The sequence below is a fragment of the Panthera leo genome, chromosome C1 (genome assembly GCF_018350215.1).
Source record: "Panthera leo isolate Ple1 chromosome C1, P.leo_Ple1_pat1.1, whole genome shotgun sequence".
NCBI classification, from domain to species: domain Eukaryota; kingdom Metazoa; phylum Chordata; class Mammalia; order Carnivora; family Felidae; genus Panthera; species Panthera leo.
Window position 1 is genome coordinate 43,212,588 of NC_056686.1, and position 25,804 is coordinate 43,238,391.

Genomic DNA, 25,804 nt, shown 5'->3' on the forward strand with positions numbered 1-25,804 from the left:
TTGTAATTGTCTCTCTAGGTTTAACTGATAGATATGTTAGTATCTAAAAGATGTATACACTGTATGGGAATCATCTGCATATCGTAATTGCGTTTCCATTATTAGCTACAGCAATTATCAGGCAGTTAATGCATTGTATTCATGTGTGATCACCAGAGCCTGCCACTTAAGAGACCCAAGATAGAATGCCGAATAAGTCAATAGAAGAAGAGATACTGAGGGGTCTGAAGAAAGAAAATGACAATCGGATTTACATTTTGGAAGGTAAAAACACTCTCGTGTTTGTAAAGTGGCTATAATGAAGATGGATCAGAAAGGACAAGACCCACAAGAGACAATTAGGAGGCAGTCTACCACAACTGCCCACAGCCAAAGTTTACTGCCTGTGCCTGAAGGAAGGCAGTGGCAATGGGAACGTTTTGAAAAGAAGAACTGCAGCCATGTTTTCTGTCTACTGAACACCAGTCATGGATAACATAGGTGATAAAGAACAAGTAAAACTTAAGGACTCAAAGCGTTTAGCTTGGAATACAGCCTCTGCTAAGACCACACCACAGTCTCTCCAATTCTGGACATTCCTTCCCACTTCTTAACCCTAGTAATCAATAAGCTATTTATTTTGCACCTACTAGGTAGACTACCCCTGCATGAAACTCTTGCCCATTCCCTGCCCCAATTCCCACGCAGGTCATCCCTCTCATTCCAACCAGCTTCCTCTTGGGACTCCTCTCCCACCCCATAACAAGTCACTCAGGACGTCCCGCTCGCACACACTAATCAGCTTTCCTCAGCCCGCTCCGCCCACCCTATAACCAGATTCCACTCGGGATGCCCCCAGCACATTCCCGTAATCGGTTCCTCGGGTCGCCCCCTCCCCACGCGCTCCCCACGCTACGCTGGAGCCGCCCTCCACGCACCCACCCGCTCACCGCGCACGCGCGTTTAGCACCCGCCCGCCAGGCCCGACTGCAGCGGCGGGACGAGCGCGCGCCACAGCGCGCGCAGCACTCACGCGCCACAAAATGTCCCGCGACCCGCCGGCGGAGAGGCGACTCGCAGCCGTGGCCATGGTGATGGCGGCCCCAACTCTGAGGGGTGCAGGAGACAGTGTGCCCGCCCGCCACAGCAGTTCAAAGGGAGAAAGGCCCCACGAGGACCCTGTTGGGGCTGCCTCAAACGCTGCCTGAGCGAAGCCCGGCCCGGGCCCCAACCAATCCCTTCGAGGCTTCTTCTGGACAGGCGCAACGCGCCAGAACTGCCCCACGGACACGTCCCCCAAAGGGAGCTGGGACTTCAGGACCCGCCCCCTGGCGTTCAAAAGGTCTCCCCGAAGCAGGGACGACCGGGGCGCCAGAGACTGGGGGCGGCGCTGCATGCTGGGAACTGTAGTCTCGACCGCGGTCTAGGAGCAAGGGGAGCGTTGCATTCTGGGACTCAGTTCCAAAGTGCGGCATGCCGGGAGTGGAAGTCTTCCCAGAAGTACCTTGTGGCATGCTGGGAATCGTAGTCTTTTATAAAGCCGATAATATGAACAGTGACAATTGGTCGGAATTTTACAGTTAGATCTGGCAAAATGATCGGCCCTTATTTCTCCCAGTTTTCTTTATCGACTGCCTGAAAGTGAAATCAAAGGATGGTGTGGCCTTCTCCACAGAGGTACTTACTAATTTTACTGATGGAAAAAATTTTCTTTCCATAAAGGTGAATTTGGTTTCCTAAGATCTAGTTCCTAGTTCCAGCTCTGCCACTTGCTAATTGGAATGTCTTGACCCTCTCTTAGCCTCCATTTCTTCACCTATAAAATAAAGATAAAAATAAAAGCATCCAGTGATGTTGCCAAGATATGATAAAATGCTATACAAATATTAATTTCCTGCCAGTAAGGAAAAAGGTTTTTACCAACCCAAGTTCCACTTCATGAAATCTTCTCTGATTGCAGCAGCCCTCAGTGGGATCCCTGGAGGCATACTGCTAACACCTTTTACATACCCAATTACATACCAAGGTCAATGTTCAGTACTCTAGTAACAGAGATTCAGTGATTTACTGACTGGAGAAAGTCCCAATCTAGCGAGAGAAATTGAGATCACACATAGTGCTTTGTAATGTTTGCTAATAATGGTTTCCTGAGTTGCTTTAAGATTATATTCACTTCCAAAAACATGTTAATATCAATCATGTCTGAAGCACTGAAGAACAAACTGGGAATACAAAGGTAGATCAGGTATCTGACAACCTTCTATCTGGTGGTAGAGAAAGATTATAAAGAATCATTCTAAATGAGTGTCCTTAAACACACCCCAGGAGGTACGCCTGGGTAGCTCTGTCGGTTAAGTGTTCTACTTCGGCTCAGGTCATGATCTCACAGTTCGGTTCATGAGTTCGAGCCCCACGTCGGGCTGCCTGGAGCCTGCTTAGGATTCTGTCTCCCTCTCTCTCTGCCCCTCCCTACTCACACTCTCTCTCTCTCACTCTCAAAAATAAACAAACATTATGGGGCGCCTGGGTGGCGCAGTCGGTTAAGCGTCCGACTTCAGCCAGGTCACGATCTCGCGATCCGTGAGTTCAAGCCCCGCGTCAGGCTCTGGGCTGATGGCTCAGAGCCTGGAGCCTGTTTCCGATTCTGTGTCTCCCTCTCTCTCTGCCCCTCCCCCGTTCATGTTCTGTCTCTCTCTGTCCCAAAAATAAATAAAAAACGTTGAAAAAAAAATTAAAAAAAAATAAACAAACATTAAAAAAAAATTAAACACTCCAGGTTACTTGCGATCAGATTACCTTGTTTAGTTCCTTTAGTATCTTGTTCAGACTACTGGTTGTCTACCCTATCTATTCTTCCCTTACTTCTTAGAAGTAGAATCCCCAATTTTTAGTTAGGCATGTGGCTACATTTCCTAGTCTCCCTTGCCGCTAGGTGGAGCCAGGTGACTGATGAGTTCAGGTCAATAAAAATGTATTCAAACTTACGTGGTAGCTTCCCAGAAACTCCCCTTGAAGGAGAGGTATCCAAGGTCTTTGCCCCTTCTTAAACCCTTCCCCCATCCAGCTGCATGGAATATGGATAAAAGGAGACTTGATTATTTGGAGCAACTAAACCAATCCTTAGGCTACCTGCCCTTACCTCCTGACTTCATTTATACAAGAGACAATTATTTATTGTTTACACCACATTTATTTTTAGAGCACTTACCACAATGTGAAATCATCATGTGTAACTACTTATTTATTGTCTGAGTTCCTCACTAGCAGATAAGCTTCCCGTGGGCAGGGGCTTTGTCTATCCTGTTTATCACTGTTTTGAAATGCCATAACATTCAAAAGTAGTCAATAAATGTTTGTTAAATGAACAGAAGAATGAATGGAAGTAACTACATCAGAAAGTGTCTGTTCAGGATAACAAACTTTGTTATCTAAATCAAAGAGGGACTGAATGCAGAGAATTGATAACAAAAGTATTAGAAGGGCTGAACAACATACGGGAGAAAGAATAGGGTTGCAGTAGCAAAAGGGAGGAGGGAGTCCTTATCCAAACATTATGAAGGTGCTACTCCTGTATTAGAGCCATAAGCACGCACGCACGCATGCACGCACACACACACACACGCACACACACACGAAGGGAGCGCCAGTGTTGCTGTTAGAACTACCCCATGGCTGTTGAGCAGGAACTTGCACTATTTCCTTAACTTACTTTAGCTTATTTTGAAATACTAAGTTAGCCTTTTCATGTGATTTTGTGGGTGTGTCTTCTGGAATGTTTTCATATCATTAGGGATATCATTCTGCTCTGTATTTTCATTTTTCTAATAATAACTTCACGATGAGATGTGACTGCGGTCCTTTCTGTTGCTCATTTTTCTATGAAATTAGTTCTCCTGCACACTTAGGAAGGATGGGTGACTTAGGTTGGCTTCGCTAAATTCAAGGTTCTACAGATTCTTTTTCTGTTTTCACAAAGCGTTCAAACACATAGCTTCACACTTTCTGAGACCTCCTGGCTGTGTGCCCTTCCCCCACTCTCCTCTGACTTCCCTTTTCTGTGCCCCAAATATCTCTGGCCTACTCTATCTGTATCCCATTCCTTGCAGTTTCTGCTCTGATGTCCTGGAAAGAGCCTTCGGCTGGTTTTGAGAGTCCACAGGACCTGGACTGCTCCAACTTCTTCAGACCTTACTTCAGACCCCCTGCGCTCATCAGCTGCAAACTGGGTTGCACAAAACTGCCCTCGAATCCAGCTGCTGTTCTCCCACTGGCCTACTGTCCTCTCTAGGGAGTACCTCTTGGCTATTTTGAGGTTCTCTCATTTTTAGATTTCTCAGAAGCTGAGCTGCTTCCCTTTGCTTCTTTCCACAAAAGTGCTAATACCATGTGAGTCTTTGAGTTGCTAGTGGTTTCCACCAGCTTGATTTTTGGGGTTTGATATCTTGTCACTCAGGTTTGTTGTAGATGTTGTCCATAGGTTTTGGTTTTGCTATCCCAGATGTTCTGTTTTTAATGGAGGAATTTGGGGAGATTCAAAAATGCCACTGCCATCTTCTCAGAATTCTTTTCTCTTAAATCTTCATATGACGCCAACCGGTGAAATCAAACTGACAATGGAAAAACCACCATCCATTAACTTTTCTAAAAGTTCCAAGATGTAATAGCTATCTGTCTAAAACTCATTCTGGTTTCATTCAGGGTGGCAGTGTGTCCAGCTAAAGAGCATTTCCCAGCCTCCCTTGCAGCTAGGGATGACCATGTGATACAGTTCTGACCAATGAGATATAAGCATAAGACATTAAATGCAGTTTTGGAGAAAGCTTATTCAAAGGTGGGTCCAACTGGTCAACCCCTTTTGCCCTTTCCCTTCCTGTCAAAAGCTGAGCTGAGCTGGAGTGCTGAGCTGCCAGGTGTCTGAGTAGTAAACATGAATAGTTACAGTCAAGTCTTAATCATTTACTGTGATGGTATAAGCAAGACACTAAATAGGAGAAAGCACTGACTCCCCTAATGTTCATTTTTCTCCATGGAACAGTGACAGGCAAGGGTCCGGTGGATTGGTACAGATGTGGCGCGGTCTTACTGCCAAAGGATCCCTAAACAAAAGTCGCCTGCCATTTTACAGCCCTGAAGGGTAGGAGGAGGGAGAGGGCTATGGGTAGAAAGGTACTGAATACTGGGTCAGAGTGGAGAAAACATCTTCAAGACCCCAACCTCACCCCAACCCCCGAGTATGTTGGTCTAGCAGAGGCACCTGAGAGAGGCCATAGCTAGGGCCCTCATCCCTTAGCTCCATCAGGAGGCCTCCAAAGGAAGGAAGCTGCGCTAGAAATGCAGATTTGCAAAAGAACAAGGCTGGGGTGATGGTAGGGTGAGCCCAGAGCCCCTGACTGCAACTCCCCTCAGAGAGCACAGTGCTAAGGCCATGCACCTAGTCTGGTGTGCAGTGGGCAGCTTTCCCAGAGCCTGTCAGGTAAAGGTCTTTAGGTACATAGCCCCTAACTGTCTATGGTCAAGCCTGAAAGATATAGGGTTCTGGCTTGAAGCTGGACTCCTTACGGCCTACACTTTGCTGGAAGACAGCAGACATCTTGGGATCAGATGATGGCAAATTCATGCTAAAGACTGTTGAACCAAAGAAAAATGAAAATAAGTCAGACTCTCTAGGGGCATCATGAAGCAGCTATATTAACCTGGGTGGGGCTATCTCTAAACTTCTATTTGTGTGAGAAAAGTAAAACTACTAATTTGTTTAAGCTATTGCTTTTCAGAATTTTTTTAAGGTTGAATACAATTTGTAAGTGCTTCACGGAGGTCCCAAGAGCAGGGGCCCCCAAATGGCAGGGCCGTCTGGTTCATGAAATGTTCACTGGTCCTTCATAGGTGAGAAAAAATGAACAAAGTAGTCAGCTTCTTTAGTACTGAAATTATGCCCCTCCAGATTATTTGATATTATAATGTTCTCTCTTTTATAAGATGATGGTGCTAATTTATGAGGGTGGTTGTGTCTAACATCCTTACTTAGAAATTAAATCCTGACCAATGTATTAAATAATCTCTAAACATTTTTTTTTAAACTTTACCAGTCATACCACACTTAAAAGTACTCAGTAGTAACTAAATTCTCCCTCAAACATGGATATTTATGTATGCCTGGGAAAAACTCACTACTCTCCTTCACTTTAACGCTTAACAACACTTCTGTGACCAGATGTGTGGGTTTTCCACACCAAGCAATTCTGCCACTAACTGCCTGGAGGTAATACAGACCCAAAGGTTAAGGGCACCCTCCCACAAGACCACCCTGCTGACTTCAGACATCAATTGCTAATAGTGGGTTCCCAGGTTACCCACGATTTCTGTCTGACCTGGCTATAAATTGTTAGTTCCCATGACCTCCTCCCTGAGTTTGACAATTTGCTCACAGAACCCAGGAAAACAGTTTATTCACTATTGCTGATTCATTACCAAGAACATTTTAAAGGATACAAATAAACAGCCAGATGGAGAGATACACAGGGCGAGTTCTAGAAGGGTCCCAGGTACAGGAGCTTCTGTCCCTCTTGGAGTTGGGGTGCACCACCCTCTGGGCATGTGGTTGTATTCACCAACCTAGAAGCTCTCCAAACCCCGTCCTTTTGGGACTTTTATGGAGGCATCATCACATAAGCATGATTGATTATTACCTCCATTTCCAGCCCCTCACCTCTCTCCAGAGAATGGGGAGTGGGGCTGAAAGTTCCAAGCTTCTAATCATGGCCTGGTCTTCCTGGTGACCAGCCCCCTCCAGAGCCTCCCAAGAGTCACCTCATTAGGAAAAAAAAAAAGGGTGCCTGGGTGGCTCAGTCAGTTAAGTGTCCGACTCTTGGTTTTGGCTCAGGTCATGATCTCATGGTTTCGTGAGTTCAAGCCCCACATCAGACTCCAAGCTGACAGTGTGGAGCCTGCTTGGGATGCTCTGTCTCCCTCTCTGCCCCTCCCCCACTTGCGCTATCTCTGTCTCTCTCAAAATAAATAAATAAACTTAAAAATAAATAAATAAATAAGTGCTCCAGGGGCACCTGGGTGGCTCAGTCGGCTGAGCGTCCGACTTCAGCTCAGGTCATGATCTCGCAGTTTGTGAGTTTGAGCCCCGCATCAGGCTCTGTGCTGACAGCTCAGAGCCTGGAGCCTGCTTCGGATTCTGTGTCTCCCTTTCTCTCTGCCCCTCCCCTGCCCATGCTCTGTCTCTGTCTCAAAAATAAATAAAACATTAAAAAAAATTTTTTTTAATGTTCCACTACCTAGGAAATTCCAAGAGATTTGGGAGCTCTGTCAGACACTCTTTATCATCCAGGAAATGGCAAGGGTCTTAGCAGCTCGGTCAGAAACAGTGGCAGAGACCAATGTATAGATTTATCATTTCACAATATGCTTCTATTCTTCAATCGGAGTCCTGCCACTCTTGCTAGGGGACAGGAAGGGGAGGTTGCAAATGGCCTGTACAGGGAATTCACAGGACCCACATGTATAAGAATCACTGCCTTGGGCAGCAGGAGTTAAATTTTATTTATTTATTTTTTTTAACGTTTATTTATTTTTGAGACAGAGAGAGACAGAGCATGAACGGGGGAGGGTCAGAGAGAGGGAGACACAGAATCCGAAACAGGCTCCAGGCTCTGAGCTGTCAGCACAGAGCCCGACGCGGGGCTCAAACTCACGGACCGCGAGATCATGACCCGGGCCAAAGTTGGCCGGTTAACTGACTGAGCCACCCAGGCGCCCCGAGTTAAATTTTAAAGAAAGAGCACCAGGGTACCATTTCAGAGGGTGACCAGAAGGTACAGACACCAAGTTCTTTGAAGAGTCCTTGAAGATAAAAGAAACACTTAGCGGGGCGCCTGGGTGGCTCAGTAGGTTGGGTGTCTGACTTCGGCTCAGGTCATGATCTCATGGCTCGTGAGTTCGGGCCCCACGTTGGGCTCTATGCTGACAGCTCAGAGCCTGAAGCCTGCTTCAGATTCTGTGTCTCCCTCTCTCTCTACCCCTCCTCCGCTCATGCTCTGTCTCTCTCTGTGTCAAAAAATAACAGAGCCTGGAGCCTGCCTTGGATTCTGTGTCTCCCTCTCTCTCTCCCCCTCCTCCGCTCATGCTCTGTCTCTCGCTGTCTCAAAAGTAAATAAACATTAAAAAGAAAAAAAGAAGAAGAAACACTTTGCTGGAGAAGACGCAGGGGGTGCAGAAGAGCTGTTTTCAAACATCTGAAGTCAACAAAGGGAAGACAGCTCAGACCTGATCTGAGAGGTCCAGGGGTAGAGCCCGGACCAAGCAGTGAAAGCTGCAGAGGTACACACAGGAGTTGTTCGAGGAGGAGATGGCGGCGTTGGAGAGGCTGAGGCTGGCGACTGCCCAGCAGTAATCATGTGACGGTGAGATCCAGGGGCTCAGGGACCTTGTCTGTTTTGTTCACTGCTCTAGTCCCACTTCCTAGAATGGTGATCAGCACATAGTAGGTGCACAACCTATACGTGTTAAGTAAATCAGTGGGAGGAACACTCTGCACTTGATGGGAGGTTTGCCAAGGTCATCTTAAGCTCACTGGAGCCGGAATTGGTACGCATCTTACTTTTTCTGTGTGATCAGCTTTTTAAGACCGAGTGCGTCTTTGTGGCTGTCTCAGAAATACATTGGAAAATCCCATCCTGAAGAGGGTAACAGAACAGTAGGGAATCAGCAATCCTGACTTGGCAGAAGCTCAGCTTCCTCGGTGCTACGCATTTTGAATACAATGTATTTTAAAAGTATCCGAGAGGCATCACTGGTTTCCCCCCTTAAGGCACCCTAGCCAGGAGTCATGCCACCTCAAAGAGGCACTCAAAGTGCCCTCCAAGTTTTTACTAAAATGTGTGTGTCAGAATAGGTTGTAAGTGAGCATGGTCTTTAATCCTTCTGTTCCCTACTTCTAGGAAGAACAATTCCAATGTCCCTCACCCCAATAGCTAGCGCATTAAATAAATCAAGATTCCCAGCAGCCTCCAGCATACTAAAGATAAAACATCAAGGAAGAACTTGAGACCAAAGTCATGAAATGCAGACAGACATTCTATGAGGTATTTATTTGCAACGATTAGGTTTGCTTGCTCAGAGTCAGGTCACCAAAGACAAATGTTCAGGCTCCCAGTGGATCCGAACCAAAGTTCATACAGTTTGGCCACTTTAGGATGGCAAGCATTTGGAGAGGAGAGGATCACCTTAGAGGAACATCCAGAACAAAGACATGAGAAGCTCAGGATGGATCCATTCCACGTATCAAGGGCAGACCTAATGTGAAGCATGTCACATGACAGCGAGAGGCAAATGGCAGGCACACATACCACGTTCCCTTGTGTTCCATTCCAAATCAGGGCATAGTCCCAATGGTAATTGACAGTTGAGAAAGAAGAGCTGAAAGACACAGGCGCTGAACAACACTTAATTGCTGTGTGTTAAATTAGGTGACTGGGTTTCAGGGTGACACCTTACAGATAGATGCCAAAGGTGGTGCCATTGCATCAGTTTTCCTGCACTTGGTCGTTCTGCTTTCCTGCAGTAGATGCCACGTCCAAAGGAGACACACGCCAAAACACATAAAAGAGAACTGAAAAACAGAAAGAGGAACTTTTAAGATGAAGAGTCCCCCACACGGAAAGGAGCTAAACTGCAGGACGGTATTTATGTTTAGAGGTATAGCTTCAATACCAGACAGCCTTGAGCCCTGATTCACGAGCTTCAAGGCTTACCATTGGAGGGAAGATGACATTTTTAAAAGTTTTCCTCTGTTTCTTTGGAAATCCAGTGATTTTTCTCTACCAGACCCCACAGTTCCCTTCACCCATCCTTCTTTCTCTTGTCTTTGTGACAGCTGTGTTAGGTGCTAGAGGAGGAAGAAAGTAAATATGGAGACACATAAAAAGATTTGGGAACTGGGGAACTGTTTGTGGTTGTTGAAACATGTGGTTATGTAGGGGACAATGGCAGGATATGAGGCAGGACAATTAAATTCGGGATAGATCCCACTCTCCCGGGAGTTTAGATTTTGTCTTTTAGACAATAGGAGGCCCCCAAAAAGTTTTTAAATAGAGGAGTGACACAGTTTATAATTTTTTGTAAACCGCTTTGGCTACACATCGGATAGATTAGAAGGAAAAAAAGAAAAGAGATAGAGAAACCCATAAAGTTATTACCACAGTCCAAATGTGAGATGATTAGATCCTGAACACCAGGTATAGTACTGATAGGACAGATCTGAGAAACATTTCAGGGGTAGAATAGACAAATTTTGCTGATAGATAAGATGTAGATGATAAGAGAGAGGAATCTACATTGATGATGAGGTTTCTACCTTGGGTGACTGGGTTGGATTTCTTTTTTTTTTTTTTTTTTTTTTTAACGTTTATTTATTTTTGAGACAGAGAGAGACAGAGCATGAACGGGGGAGGGTCAGAGAGAGAGGGAGACACAGAATCTGAAACAGGCTCCAGGCTCTGAGCGGTCAGCACAGAGCCCGACGCAGGGCTCGAAATCACGGACCGCGAGATCATGACCCGGGCCAAAGTTGGCCGGTTAACTGACTGAGCCACCCAGGCGCCCCTGGATTTCTTAATTAATCCAACAAATACTGAGCGAGGACTCATGTGTCAGATGTGTCAGGCACTGGGTACAGTGATGAATAAGGTAGATGTGGTCCTAACTCTCAAGAAATTACAGTCTAGCGGCAGAAACTACAGAGGAAACAAATACATAAAACATTACTTATGTTAATTACAACTGTATGGTAACTGTGAGAGAGTATGATGAAGAATCTAACCTAGTCTGAAGTCAGGGGCGGTGTGGATGGTAGTGCCATCCACTGAGTCAGGAAAATACAAGGAGGATCTGATGGGGGTGGGGGTGAGTTTAGTTTCGAACATAATGAATTTGAGTCATCTGTTGGTACACCCAGTTGGGGATTTGCAATAGATGGGAATTTGGAAAGAGGCGCCAGAAATATATTTATATCTCAGGGGGGTGGTTAAGAAATGTGGCAGAGAGGGTTTCCTAATAAATGGCCTTGAACCTAAGAGAATGTGCCAGGCCTCCTTAGAAACCATCAGGGGCAGTATCACACCTACACGTCCGCATCTGACCACACTAGCAGGGTGGGGCTAAGACAGGGGAATGTACCTTAATGGCCCGGCTCCAGAAAAGGGAAATGCTGTCAACAATATATCTGTGAAAAGTGGTTCGAGAAGGGTGAATGCTGGGATTTGCTGGATTGTTAGAACCTAAAGTCCTGACTGGCCTTCTGGTAAACATCAACTCAGGTTTTTGAAATGCTAAATAAAGGTAGGGACAAACGAACCCACAGGGCAGGCACTAAAGATCTTATTTTCATAAATATACTCTTTTTCTCTCATCTCTCTAGCTGCTTGTTCCAAATTAATGTCAAGACTAGAGGAGGAAGTGCAGACAGAAAATTCCCTTGCCCTGCTGCCAACCTTTATAGGTAGCCTGTGGGACAGAGGCTGGGAATTCCTGGGGCTTGGGCCAGAGGGTGGCAAGTCAGATGATACTTTGTGCCAGACTTGGCCCATAATGCCACCAACAGCCAGAACCCCCTCACCTCTTCCCTGCCGAACACCCGATTCCTGGCCACTTTTGGCTCCCCACTTTTGGCCCCACTGTGGCACAGGCATGCCCCGTGTCCTGTTCGTCGATACAGCCCTGCACCCAAGCCTGATCGGAGGTGCTCCAATCAGAAGTTCTCTCTTAAATTTAGCAGGGCCTTCTAGTCTGTCTGAGCACATGGGATAGAAAATCAAGGTGTAAAATCTGTGAGGGTAAGGACTTATCACTATTGTTCACCCCAGTCACCCAGCAAAAAGTAGCAAAGGGTAGTTCTCTCTGAATGAATGAAAGTTCCTAAGTAACCTGGCAAACAAACCGAGGATATGTGCATGTGATTGGTGTATCAACTGTCACTCGTTCAAAACGAAGCTTTCCTCAAATGCCTGCTGGATGCTGCAGGTATACTGGTAAATACATCTCCGCTCTCAAGGAATTCTCAGTCTAGATTACAATAAATAGAAAAAAATTGCCATAACAGAGGAACATACAACGAGCTGTAGGACAGCACAGAGGAGTAAGTAATATAAACTTCCCCAAGGAGAGGGTATCTGAAGTGGGTCCTGAAGAATAAATAGTGAGCTTCCAAGCAGGTGAGCCAGGGAAGGGAATTCCAGAACTTAAACAAAACGCAACAAAACAAAACAAAAATTTAAAGGTTTTAGAGCAATATTCCCAGTAATTAATGGTAATGCTGTTGCTGTTATTATTAGACCATTGTGAGTGCCTGGATACAACAATTAAGTACTTATGTGACAGGCCAATTTTACCACTGCTGGTATTGTTGAAAAGCGAGATCCTCAGGTGAGAAAGGAGATGCAGATATAAGATAAAAGCAATTTAGTGAAAACTCTGTAGTGCTACGTAAGAACTGAAAGGCTGGGTATGAACTCACAATGTATCTTCTTTAAAAAAATAAATAACCAAGCAAACCACAAATCTGTTTCCCGACTCTGAACAGTGAAAAGGCCCGTAAACAGCCAAGACCCCTACAACGATCTGGCAGTTTACCACTTCTCCACTGAACAGGACCGAGGCTCCTTCGAGACATGACTCAACCTGGGTCTCGGACAGGAAATGTTCAGAATAAGCCCGGAAAATTTTGTTATGACAGATAACAAGGCAGTCATCAGAAACTCTTAGGGCTGTGCCAACAGGACCCAGGCCAATTTGAAGAGGTTCCCATCAGCCAAAGATGGGACAATTTGAGTACTGATAAGCATAATACTTGTGATGGACTGAAATTAGTTGGTCACTGTTGCCGCGTGCTGCTAAACCAACTACTATTTTGAAAATAGGTGAAAAATAAATCATTTATTCTGCTCTTCTATAAAAACTATATCACTGGATAGCCAAAGAGTAGATAAAGGGAAGTTTTTATAAAAGCAATATTCTAGGGGTGCCTGGGTGGCTCCGTCGGTTAAGCGGCAAACTTCGGCTCAGGTCATGATCTCACAGTTCGTGAGTTTGAGCCCCGCGTCGGGCTCTGTGCTGACAGCTCAGAGCCTGGAGCCTGCTTCAGGTTCTGTGTTTCTGTCTCTCTCTGCCCCTCCCCTACTGATGCCCTGTCTGTCTGTCTCTCTCTCTCTCAAAAAACATTAAAAAAAATTTTTTTTAAATAAATATTCTAGTTAGTAAACAAAGAAGCGAAGATGGAATTGAAATATCACCATTTTGGAAGCCCTAATGAATGAACAGATGTAGGCATTGCTTATTAGTGGTCACTAATATCAAAGAGTAAAAGAGATAATTACACATTATGAGTTTATGGGTGGAAGAATTTACCACCACATATCAAGTAGTCTTGCCAAAACCAACCAACCGACCAATGCTGAATCTGAACAAACCATTAGATACAACCACCAATTTACAGAAAACAGAAGACAGAGCAACATGTTAAACGACACCATATGGATACAGTCAGCAGAATCCAGACAGTGAGAAGCTACAGGATAAATGATTCTTCAACAAATACATGGTAAAGGGAGAGAGAGGGAAATGGAGTAGGAATCTATAATTTGAAAAACATTTAAGAGATACATCAATAAATTGCAAGATGAAATTCAAACACTAAAGTATATTTGATACAGGCATACCTCAGAGATATGGTGGAGATATTCCATACCATGGCAATAAAGTGAACACCACAATAAGGTGAAAGCAAATGAGCTTTTTGGTTTTCCAGAGCACATAAAAGTTATGTTTACACTATATTATAGCCTGTTAAATGCGCAATAGCATTAGGTCTAAAAAATGTACATACTTTAACTTAAAAAATACTTTATTGCTAAACAATGCTAAGCATCATCTGACCTTTCAGCGACTCACAATCTTTTTGCTGGTGGAAGGTCTTGCCTCAATGGCAATGGCTGCCAAATGATCAGGGTGCTGGTTGCTGAAGACTGGAGTGGCTGTGGCCATTTCTCAGAAGACATCAATGAAGTCTGACACATGGATTGATTCTTTTCACAAACGATTTCCCTGTAGAGTGTGATGTTGCTGGATAGCATTTTAGTGACAGTAGAACATCTCTCAAAATTGGAAGTCAGTCCTCTCAAACCGTGCCGCTGTTTTATCAACTAGTTTATGTGATCATCCGAATCCTTTGTGGTCATTTCAACAATCTTCACAGCATCTCCACCAGGAGTAGATTCCATCTCAAGAAACCACTTTGTTTGCTCATCCGTAAGAAGTAACTGCTCAGACGCTCAGGTTTTATCATGGGATTGCCGCCATTCAGTCCCACCTTCAGGCTCCACTTGTAATTCTAGTTCTCTTGCCCTTTCCACCCCATCTGCAGTTACTTCCTCCACTGAAGTCTTGAACCCCTCAAAGTCATCCATGAGGGTTGGAATCTTTCAAACTGCTGCTCATGTTGATATTTTGACCTCGTCATGAATCACAAATGTTCCTAATGGCATCTAGAATGGTGAATCCTTTCCAGAGGGTTTTTAATTTACTTTGCCCAGATCCACCGAGGAATCACTACAGCAGTGGTAGCCTTATGAAATTTATTTCTTAAATAATATGTCTTGAAAGTCAAAATTACTCCTTGATCCACGGGCTACGAATGCATGTTGTGTTAGCAGGCATGAAAACAACATCCATCTTGTACATCTCCATCAGAGCTCTTGGGTGACCAGATGTACTGTCAATGAGCAGTAACATTTTGAAAGGAATCTTTTTTTCTGAGCAGGTTGTAAACAGATGTGCTATCATCTAGGGTTTGCTGTTCCATTTATAGAGCACAGAAAGTGGAGATTTAGCATAATTCTTGAGGGTCCTGGGGTTTTATTAATGGTAAATGAACAATGGCTTCAACTTAAAGTCACCAGCTACCTTAGTCCCTAACAAGAGAGCCAGCCTGTCCTTGCAAGCTTTGAGGCCAGGCATTGACTTCTTTCCTTTATAGCCATAAAAGTCCTAGATGGCATCTTCTTCCAACATAAGAAGATCTGCATTGGAAATCTGTTGTTTAGTGTAGCCACCTTCATTTATCAGCTTAGCCAGATCTCCTGGATAACTTGCTGCAGCTTCTACATCAGCATTTGGTGCTTCACCTTGTAATTTCATGTTATGGAGATAGCTTCTTTCCTTAAAGCTGTAAACCAATTTCTGGTAGTTCCCAACTTTTCTTCTGCAGCTTCCTCTCAGCCTTCACAGAAATGAAGAAAGTTAGGGCCATGCTCTTGATCAGGTTTTGGCTTACGGGAATGTTGTGGCTGGTCTTCTATCCAGACCACTCAAACTTTCTCCATATCAGCAATAAGTCTGTTTTACTTTTTTATCTTTCATGTGCTCACTGGAGTAGCACTTTTTACTCCCTTCAAGAACGTTTCCTTTGCACTCACAACTTGGCTAACCAGCACAAGAGGCCTAATTTTCAGCCTATCTCAGATTTTGACATGCCTTCCTCACTATAAGCTTAGTCATTTCTCGCTTTTGTTTTGTTTTGTGTTAACGTTTATTTATTTATTTTGAGAGAGAGAGGAGAGAGAGAAGAGAGAGAGGGAGACAGAGAATCAGAAGCAGGCCCAGCACTGTCAGCACAGAGCCTGATGCGGGGCTCAAGCTCACGAACAGTGAGAACGAGACCCGAGACAAAGTCATATGTTTAACCAACTGAGCCACCCCGGCATCCGTCATTTCTAGCTTTTGAGTTAAAGTGACAGACGTGTGTCTCTTCTTACTTGAGCACTCAGAGGTCATTGTAGGGTTATTAATTGGCCTAAGTTCAATATTATTGTGTCTTTAACAGAGAAGCCCAAGGAGAGGGAGAGAGATGGGGGAATGGCCAGTCATTGGAGCAGTCAGAACACACATAACCTTTACTGATTAAGTTTACCATCTTACATGGGCGTAGATCATAGCACCGCAAAACAATTACAATAGTAAGTAACATCAAAGATCAGTGATCACAGATCACCATAACAGACATAGCGATAATGAAGAAGTTTAAAATATTTCAAGAATTACCAAAACGTGACACAGAAACACAAAGTGAGCAAATGCTTTTGGAAAAATGGTGCCGATAGACCTGGCTACCACAGACCTTCAATTTGTACAAAACACAGTATCTGTGAAGCACGATAAGCAAAGCTGAGTAAAAAGGAGGTATGCCTGCATTAAGGAGTTATCATTTTTTTTAGATGTGACTATGGTGTTATGGTCGTGTTTTTAAAAGTATCTTTTATAGATTCAGAATTTAAATATTTGTGCATCAAATAATAGGATACCTGAGATTGGCTTCAAATGAATAGGAGGGACTAGATGGGTGTGTGGATGAAATAAGGCTGACCACAAGCTGACAAACTGTGGAAAGTGAGCCATGGGTATGTGGAGATTCGTTATACTGTTCACTCTACTTTTGCCTGTGTTTAAAGACTTCCCACAAAATAAGTTTAAAAAGGAATAAGAAGTTATTGTGTTGACCCACTCTCCAACCCAAGTTCCCCCAAATGACTCCAAAGAAAGAGAACCAGGAAGAAGAGCAATGAAGAAATAGTGCAGAAACTGAAAATGGATTCTCTGTGCAGGGACTTTTCAGACATGGTGTAGAAAATAAGGGGCTGGTAGAAAACAGTGTTAGCCGTGGTATAAAGTCCTGCTGTTTGGATGCTGTGTTAAAGAGGATGATAGCACTGGGTTAAAGCTGATTTCAGAATGGAACTGATGTGTATAAACATAGCAAAAGGGTTTGTAGCTTTAGTTGACCAAAGGAACACTCCTGACCCAAGTGAGTGAAAGGATAATTGCACATAAACCCTAGGTATCAAATCAGGAGGGTTTTAATGACAAAGGAATCTTCTCCAGTCCTCTGCTCATCTCTTATTAAAGCCCCATCACACTGCAGTATAATTATCTGCTGGCCACCTTCCTCCACACAGACCCACTTATCACTGCTCCTGGGAAGGCAGCCCCCGTCTGAATGCGGTCCTTCAGAAACTGCCTCCCACAAGCCAAAGTAAGACTCCCAAGGTAGTTTCTAGGCTTCCCCAGGGTCTTGGCTCAGAGAAAAAATGGCACTGGCCCTCAGGTGATAAGTTAATTTTTAAAAAGGAAGGAAAGAGCAAAGGAAAGAAGGAAGGAAAGGAGGGAAGAAGAAAGCCAAATATTCTCTATAATATCTCAATGACTTATACAGGGGTAATTTCTCTGATCACAAGTAATCAGAAGCTCCTCTGTGATCCTGAGTTTCCAGACAGAGCTCTTCCCATAATCCATACTATGCTAAGCCCTCCAATGCACAGATTTATATAAGGAAGGTTATCTGCGAGATTAGAAGCCATTCTTTTTCAGTGAAAGCTGGGAGGCGTAAGATTACAGTAGAAGGCAGCCAGCTCATAAATCTACAGTGCCTGGGGCTCTAGACAGACCCCTCATTGGCAAAGCGATTGATGCTTCTGCCAGGGAAGCTCCAAAGAAACTGTTCATCACTATCTCATTTGTAGACGTGAGGCCAAATGGAGACACTGACACCCAAGTTTATAGATCTGAGCAAAGCCCAAAGGTGTCAAATTTGTATAAATCAGGATGGGAGGTCTGCAAAGGTCCTGGGGCCCAGGCTTTTCTCAGATGCCAGTTTCTGACTCTCTGAAGGTTTACAGCACCTGGGACATTAGTCGGAGCCTTCATAATAAAATATAAGGAAGGAACTCAAGTCCTAATGCAAGATCAGGCTGAAAGAGCCCTCACCCAGGCTGGTATCAGGTATTCTCGACCAAGGCAGAGAGATCCAAGCAACTGTTGCCCTTGTGGTCTCTACCTCTATCCTCCAGCTGAGCTCAGATTTTCTTATTCCCAGTGAGGTGAGCCCACATCGCATCATTGTGTCCCAATGAACAACCTATGACCTCACCTTCCCAAATGCCATGGGAAGCTGACCACTCTTCAGAAAAACAGGTAATTGATTGCTTCTGCTCAACCTTCAGGGCCAGACTCAAACAAGATCCCTTCTGCGAAGCCTTCCCTCAGGCCAAATGAGTCAGTGCTTCTGTGCTCCCACCACGCTCATCAATTCACAATTTGGGTAGGGCACTTCTCACATAATCTGCTTATTATCTGTTTAGCTATTTTACCCATGGACCGAGGCTCCCCATGGCAGATTGCATCTGATTCTCTAGGTCCCCAATGCCTGGCCCATGGGGGACCACAGAGTCACCTCAAGTAAACACTGAGCGAGAGAGTAAATGATGTCTGGAGCTCCGTGAGCCAAGACACCTCTGGTAAAAGCCCACATCCCACTTTTGCCTTAATCTTACAAAGGGTCACCTCCAACCACCCAACTTTGACTGAGCACTCGCTCTGTCTGTGCCAGGCAGGCATTGGGCCAAGCACTGGGGAGTCCAAGTCCAATTAGACTCAGTCTCTTCCCCATGAAACTCAATCTCAGGAAGAGACCCGCCTTGTCCTAGGGCCTTCTCTGCAACAGTCAATGAAATCCATCTGCAAGAGGAGCTGAACAAATGTGTAGACAATCAAACCATGAGGCAAACAAGCTACCACATGCTCATTCTAAGGCGGTGGGCTGCAAAAACAACCCACTGAGGTAATGGAGGAAAAATGTTAGAACTTCTATTAATATCTATTTTTCATCAAAAAAAGAAGAAACTACGCTTTAATAGTTACTGTATGGATTGACAACAAAATACGTAAACACTACACACATATTACTAGAGTATGTGCTTGTGGCAGACAGACAGCACAATGGCCTCCATACAATGTACACGTATATTAAATCATCATGATGTACACTTTAAATACCTGTATCATCTTATTTGTTAATGATTCCCTCATAAAGGTGAAAAATAAAATAAAATTAAAATGCCCTCCAATGATCCCTGCCTCCAGGTATTCATGCCTTTGTATAATCCCCTCCCATTGAGTATGAGCAAGACTTGTAACCTGCTTCTAATCAAAAGAATACAGCAAAGGTGATAGATATCATTTCTATGGTTATTTTATGTTACAGATCTTCTGTCTTCCTGACTGTCGATTATCTCCATTTACAGCTTTGATGACGCTGGTGAGCCTATGGAGAGGCCTATGTGGCAAGAAACTGGGGACAGCCTCCAGCTGACAATTAGCAAGGAAGCCTTCAGTCAACAGGCTACAAGGAAGTGAATCCAGCCAACAACCATGTGAGCTTGGAGGAAGATCCTTCCCCAGTCCAGCTCTCAGATGAGACCCCAGCCCAGGCCAACACTTTGAGCGCAGCCCTGTAAGAGAACCTGAAGGAGAGAACCAAGCTAAGCTATGCCTAGATTCCTGACGCACAGAAACCGCGAACTAATAAATGAGTGTCATTTAAGGTGCTAGGTTTGAGGTAATATTGTTAGGCAGCCATAGATAATTAATACAGCCCTCACATTCTTAAATTCTTAACTGATAGGTTGTGCAACCAAAGAAGTATGGATTCTATGAACTGAAGCATCTCTAGACCAGCAAAGGAGGGCTCCAAAAAAGAGGCCAAAAGCCAGCAGTGGGAGCCTGAAAGTTTTATTAATAAAAACAACATCAGCCTTCAAGGTAGGAAATCAGAAAAACCTCCAAAATTGGCTTCAGAATACATGAGTTTGGGTCCAAGCTCTGCCTCTAAGAGGTAGGTGAACTTAGTCAACTCAGACTTCTTAAGTCCATCTTCCTCATCTATACAATGGGGTCAACAAGGCTGGTGAGAGTGGACAGAGAGAGAGTGATCTGGAAAGTATTTTGCAGAATGAAGTGTGATATTACACATGTTGGTTTGCTACAAAAGTCTGGGATGGCCTTGGGCAAGGCACTGTCCTCTCTTGGCCTCAGCTTCCTTATTATTAAAAGGGGGAGGGAAGCCCATCCTATCTGCAAGGGCTCTGACCTTTGATTCTGACATTACATCCCCATGTGAAGAGAGGAAGAGGGGAAGGTGGGCTGTGACATTTACAATAGTTCCCTAGTCATTCCATTGGTCAGGGCAGTTGTCTTACCAACAACCCCGCCAGAGGTGTCTTTGTTTGACCAAGCAAATCTTGTCAATTTGCAAGGCCTGCAACCCAAATTCCCCACCTAAGAGAAAAAATCTACTTATTTGACAAAAAAGAAATAAAGGGTCAAGGTAAAGTCAGTGGGAACCACCAAATCTCAACACAAATACCAAGCCACTCTCAGAGAGGAAGTAGCTTTGAATCTATCACTGAGTACCTTAACTATGTGCCAGGAGCTTTTATAAACGTGATCTCTAATCTTCACTGCAGTCTTAGAGTATGGGTTGTATCATTCTTATTTCACAGTTAAGTTGGCCGAGGCTCTGAAAGAGTAAGCTCCTTGCCCCAGGTACACGGCCAGTATAAGGTAGGACCAAGATCTCATTTTAGTTCTGCTTGACTCTAAAGGCCCTGGTCTTTGCACCACACTCAATAACTCTGGGAGAGGAGAAGGTCACCCTGTGGTTACAAAACAGACGAAAGGTTCTTGGCCCACAGGGAGATCAGGGGCAGAGTATGGCTTCATTCATTCACTCCACAAACATTTACTGAGTATCCACTGTGTTGTGGTGAGCAATGAAGATAAAGGGTAATACCTATTTCTTGTTCTCCTGGAACTGAGCTGAACAGTTCATACCTCAAGAGGACATACCAGTCCACAGACGACAAATGAATCAATGAATGAACAAATGAATAGGCAGATGGACGCACAGTGAACAATTAGTAGTTCAAGCACCATTAACAGTAATGTATAATACAAGCTATAATAGGATCACAAGGTAAGTGATGACGGTTGGAAGAGAGGGAACATTTCAGCCATCTGGAAGAGCAAGTGCAAAGGCATGTGTTCTGGCAAGGGCAAGAGTCCAGCATGGCTGCAGCCTTGGAACACGGAGGAGCTGGAACTGGGAGGCAAGGAATAGGCCATGGAGGAATTGGCTCTCCCTTTACTTCCTTTACTCTAACCCACGGAGCTAACCACCGAAGTGAAATCACCCAAGAGGCCAGAGAGCAAACCAGGCATGAGAATGTGTAAGCTTTGGAGAACCCTGTGAGTAATTCAAGAGAAGTCACGCTCCAGGACTGAGGCCATGGTGAGAAGTCACAGGGAAACTACAAAAACCACCAGGACTGTAACCAAATAGAACACACCCACACTGTGCTCCTGGGAAAGGGGCAGAGAGCAGAGGGGACGGGATGCTAGGACCAGAAGGCAGGAGCTCCTCTCATGAAGAAGCTTAGAGCCCACATCTCCCAAACCTATTAAACCAGGGCCACGTGGATTTCACAGTTGAGGCCTTCAGCTAGAGGACACATATATGCAGACATGCTCGTGCACAAACACCACAGTGAATCGTGCGGAGAGACAAAAGGGTCTGGCCCTCTTGGTTCTTGATGCTAACAGTAATGGAAGTGCTGCGCTTGCCCACTTCTGACTGTACCAAACAGCAAAAAATATAACAAAAAATAATCTCTTACTTTCCTTTTTAGCTGGCCTTGGCTGCTGCAACTGTTTGGTTTGGAGCAGCTGTGGCTGTGGGGAGGTGGTCCATCTCCGGTGCATCAAAAAAGTATGCCTGCAGGAGAAGGAAACGCATGAGGGCGGTTAAAACACAGTGATCTGCTCGAGTGTTCTAGTCTTCATGCCAATAGTATGTCTGGGCTCTCATGGCCCCTATGTTTCCCTCTGACACATTTGTCATCCCACTGAACTACAACCGACTCTGTTTCTGTCCATCTCACTTACTCTACTGTGACTCACTTTTTAAAATTTAGCCACTATTTATTGGGCACTTACTACATCTGACTTCATCTGCATAACCACCCCAGGGGAGTGCTATTGTTATCCTCATTTGACAAATGAGAAACTGAGGCTCAGGGAGGCTGCCATTCAATCATGCGCACATGGCCAATAAGTGGGAGAGTCGCGTCTTTTCTGACTCCAAGCTCCTCAGGCTCTTAATCACTACCTTACAGTCTCTCCTCCCGGGCAAAGACTGTGTCCTTCTTGTCCCTGTGCCACCAGCCTCTGACTCAGGGCCTGGCACACTATGTAAACAGCCAATACTTAATGAACTGAACTACAACAGATTGCTGCTAAACCCGCTGGCTCTTGGTAAAGACCTCCGAAAGAAAGCGCCAGGCAGGACTTACCTCATAATTCTTCAGCGTGAAAATGAAAGGTTTGATAAATGCTTTCAGTCAGCATCTGCAATTTAACTGTCAAAAATCAGGAGGAGATAGAAGAGGGAAAAAACCAAGGAGGATCTTCCGACCTGTCTCAAGGTCTGAGAATCTTGACTTTAGCCCAGTAAAATACCTGGGTTGTTCAAAGGAAAGGTGAATCTCTTAACAGATCAAGGATCACTGCACACTTGTGATTCCGCCTTGGAAGTCAGGGCATTGGGATTAAATGGATAAAAAGCCAAGTCAAGAACCATATTGCCAGCGCTGCTCTCTATCAGCCAGGAGGGGGCACCAACATGACACACTAGAACTTTCCCCAACATAGTCCTATTCTGTGTTAGCTCTTCAGCAATCCATTTCAAAGTTTCCAGCTACAGGGCGCCCCTAGTTTGTCACATTCCCTGAGCAATCCTATTAGCTCTAAAAGCCTTCCTCCCAGGGTCCCTTCTGGCACTTGTTTTCTGAGGCAGGGAAAGAATGGTCCCTAAATTAACGAGGGGACAGGGGACATGCTGCTATAGTGTTGGGCCCCTCCAGATATCGTGAAGGTGGAGCCACAAAGCCCTCATGAGGCAGGAACAGTACCTTTCTTCCAGGCTACCGGACGAAACCCTCATCAGAGGGAATGAGCCAAGAGGCCAGGTTCTAAACCTGGTTTTGCTAGTAACTCGCACAGTAACTCTGGACAAATCACTCCACCCGTGAGTCTCAGTTTTCTAATCTGTGAAATGGAAGGATTGGAAAAAATGACCTCTAAGGTCAAACTGTAATTCTACGGCTCATTAGTTCATTAATTCCACAAATACTTAGCAATAGCCACAGTTGTCATTCAGGGAGTGCCTACTGTGCATCAGGCGCATAGATCATTAACCTACTCGATAATCCTGTAATAGGCAATTTTATCCCCATTTTAAAGATGAGCAAATGGCAAAGAGATTTTCCCAAAGCTACACAACCCTGTGTCTGAGGGCTTCAATCCAGTTGTGTCCGGCTCCAAAAACTACGTTCTTCTCTTCTCCAGTGCTGCCTGCAGTTTGGCACCTAACTTTATGCCCAGTCTAGATCAGACGAGATGGGCGTGTTCAGGGTGGTATGGCCGTAGACTATGTCCAGTCTAGGACGAGGCACTGTGGAGGCCTCAGGATGCAACTTCAGGCTTTCTAGGAGTAGGGCTGGGAGTGTCCCCTGGCAGAGTTAGGGCACAGGACTGTCCACCATCAGCAGTAACCATGGCAAACGCAGGCTTGTACATCTCCAATACACCAGTCAAGGACGCACCCTCTGGTGCTTCCTTAGTCCTCCCCACCTGGAGTGAGCGTCCACTACCAACTTAGCATACAACTGTGAGCCCTGAGGGGCCCTCGGCAGAAAGAGGACTGTCAAACACTTTAGTACATTGAAGCTTTAAAACCCACAATCTGTGCTCCCTGGGGCAGTGAGAAGCCAAGCTGTGTGGGTCAGCCAGTGCCCCTCCCCTGCCAATTCTTCTCCCTTCTGCCCTTCCACTAATAATAATATCTGCCGTTTGCATGGCTTGTATTGTTCATGTTGCATGTATCATTCAGTCCTTACAAAAGTAAAGATGTTCCTGCAGCTCCGTTTTCTAAGTGAGGAGGTAGGGGCCAGAGAGGGGAAATAACCAAAGCAGGGAGCGAAGGAGCTGGGACCGGACCCCATCTCCTAACTTCTGCTCCAACCTCTTGTACTGCACATCTCCAGAAGAGATAAGAGGAGGCCTTCTCCGGCATGGAGAGCAAAACCCCAGGCACAGAGGGCCCCTGGCTAAACCCCTGATCATGGGATGGTTCCCTTCCACGAGGAGGAGAAAACTGCACCTCCCTCCAAGAGGGGGTCTACACCTGCAGTTCCCTCCCTGCTCCATCATCCAACGTGCCCGGCTCCTCGGACTCCCCAAGAAGTGAACAAGAAGCCTTCTCTCCTGTCTCCTTCTCTCCTCCAACTTCCCAGCCAGGTGTATGATGGAAAAGGCATTCTGGAGAGAGGTGGGAAGATGCCAGTGAGAGGCACCAATGAAAGGGCCCTGTCTTTCGAGCTGTGTGACCTTGGACCACTCTCACTGGGGCACTCAGGAGGAAGAGGTAGCAGAGTGGCCTTGGCAGCTTCAGATCACACAGGGCTCTCTTAGTACCTTCTTTACACCTGAAGAACCCTTCACGACACATGAAGGGCTCTCACGGCCAGCTCACTGAGTCTCACAAGAGCCCACAAAATATGAATCTCCATGATAGAGGAGGAAGCCAGGGCTCTGAGAATGAAGTCACTCGCCTAGGCTCACAAAGCTAAGCCCAGTCCAGGGCTCTTTTTATTTCATTATAATGCTCTCTTCCAGCAAGTTCCGGAGCAGCAGGACGGGCAGGTAAATCCTAACTTCAGTGTCATTTACCCCCAAAAGGGAGTAACAGGCATGGGAGGTAAAAGACCCTGCCACCCACACCAAAGGAAATAGGTTCTCAGTAATATTACCATCACCACCACCTCCCTGCCCCATCGTCTAATCTGCCACGCTCCTCTCTATTCTTTACAGAACTGAACAAGGCAGTGCTTCTTCTCTTGCCTTCTTCTCTCCACCAACTCAACTAGGTATATGCGGGGAAATTTTCAAGAGAGACGTGGGGAGACACCAGTGAGAGGGCTACGGCGAGAAACGACATTCTTCCTCCGCAGACAGAAAGGTCAAGAAAGGCCTCAGCAGCGTTACCCATTGTAACAATGGGTCAGCCCAGGGACTCCAAGTCCCCGAAATCAATGGTGTCACTCTGCCGTGAGTCAGACCAATAGTCCTCCGTCTCAAAAATTTAAAGCTTAGACATGTAAACTGCACGTAAACCAGGTCCGTGTTTTAGAACTTGGCACTTTGTATGAGACTTTGTTCAATGATCAAGTATTGGGATCTTATTAATGACCCAGGTTGTCTACACAAAACTATCACAGATCAAATGGTGCCAAAGAAATATTTACTCCCACAACTGTAAAACCCAGCCAAGGGTCTGGACACATGCAATATGGGTATCTTCCTGTGGGCACATTCTTTCCTTCATTAGTGACCTTAACATTCTTGGACTCGGTGTTCTTTAAAAACCTGCTTCAGGCCTTGTTAAGGCCATGGGCAGCAATTTTTGTGTACAATGTGCACAAAAGATATAAAACCGTGGTTTGTACAATGTGCACAAAAGATATAAAACCGTGTTTCCTTAGGACCAAGGGAAAGGGACCTAACTTATGGGCATTTGTGGGACAAGTTCTATATGAACTGTTTTATATGTATTATTTTATTTTATCCTCAATACAACCCTAGGTGGCAGGAAATTTTATGCCCATGTTACCGATTAAGCCGTTCAGATTCAGGGAAGGTAGGTACCATGGCCCAGCTCACACAGCCAGTGAGTGACAGTGCTGGTCTTCAATCTGGACCTGCCTGAAAACCACATGCTCTCCCTAAAAAGACACCCAAATACACGAACCCAAAACCTCTTTTAAATGTTATTCACCTTAAAAATATCTCCCCTCTCCTAATTTGATTTCATGCTCAGACT

The 25,804-nt window shown here is 45.1% G+C and overlaps 2 protein-coding genes and 1 long non-coding RNA gene across 6 annotated transcripts in view; 1 reads left to right on the forward strand and 2 right to left on the reverse strand.

Moving 5' to 3' along the window:
• NDC1 (NDC1 transmembrane nucleoporin) overlaps nucleotides 1-1,814 on the reverse strand; it is a 47,410-nt gene extending 45,596 nt beyond the window's left edge. Inside the window, exon 1 of one of the 2 annotated variants that reach the window (XM_042951436.1) lies at nucleotides 1,665-1,814. In XM_042951436.1, coding sequence (XP_042807370.1) covers nucleotides 1,665-1,697 — 33 coding nt within the window. In that variant the 5' untranslated portion in view covers nucleotides 1,698-1,814. Of the gene's footprint in view, nucleotides 1-1,012; nucleotides 1,319-1,664 lie in introns of those variants that run through there. The other variant, XM_042951434.1, reaches the window with a different exon arrangement.
• Nucleotides 1,049-19,411, forward strand: LOC122227149. Its single transcript, XR_006205910.1, has 2 exons — nucleotides 1,049-1,656; nucleotides 19,113-19,411. It is a non-coding gene; the product is annotated as an uncharacterized LOC122227149 (long non-coding RNA).
• Nucleotides 9,056-25,804, reverse strand: part of YIPF1 (Yip1 domain family member 1) — a 36,869-nt gene continuing 20,120 nt past the window's right edge. For 2 of the 3 annotated variants that reach the window (XM_042951437.1, XM_042951438.1), the window contains 2 exons: nucleotides 21,543-21,640; nucleotides 9,056-9,595 (listed from right to left, as the gene is read on the reverse strand). In XM_042951437.1, coding sequence (XP_042807371.1) covers nucleotides 21,551-21,640 — 90 coding nt within the window. In that variant the 3' untranslated portion in view covers nucleotides 9,056-9,595; nucleotides 21,543-21,550. The remainder of the gene's footprint in view (nucleotides 9,596-21,542; nucleotides 21,641-25,804) is intronic. The other variant, XM_042951439.1, reaches the window with a different exon arrangement.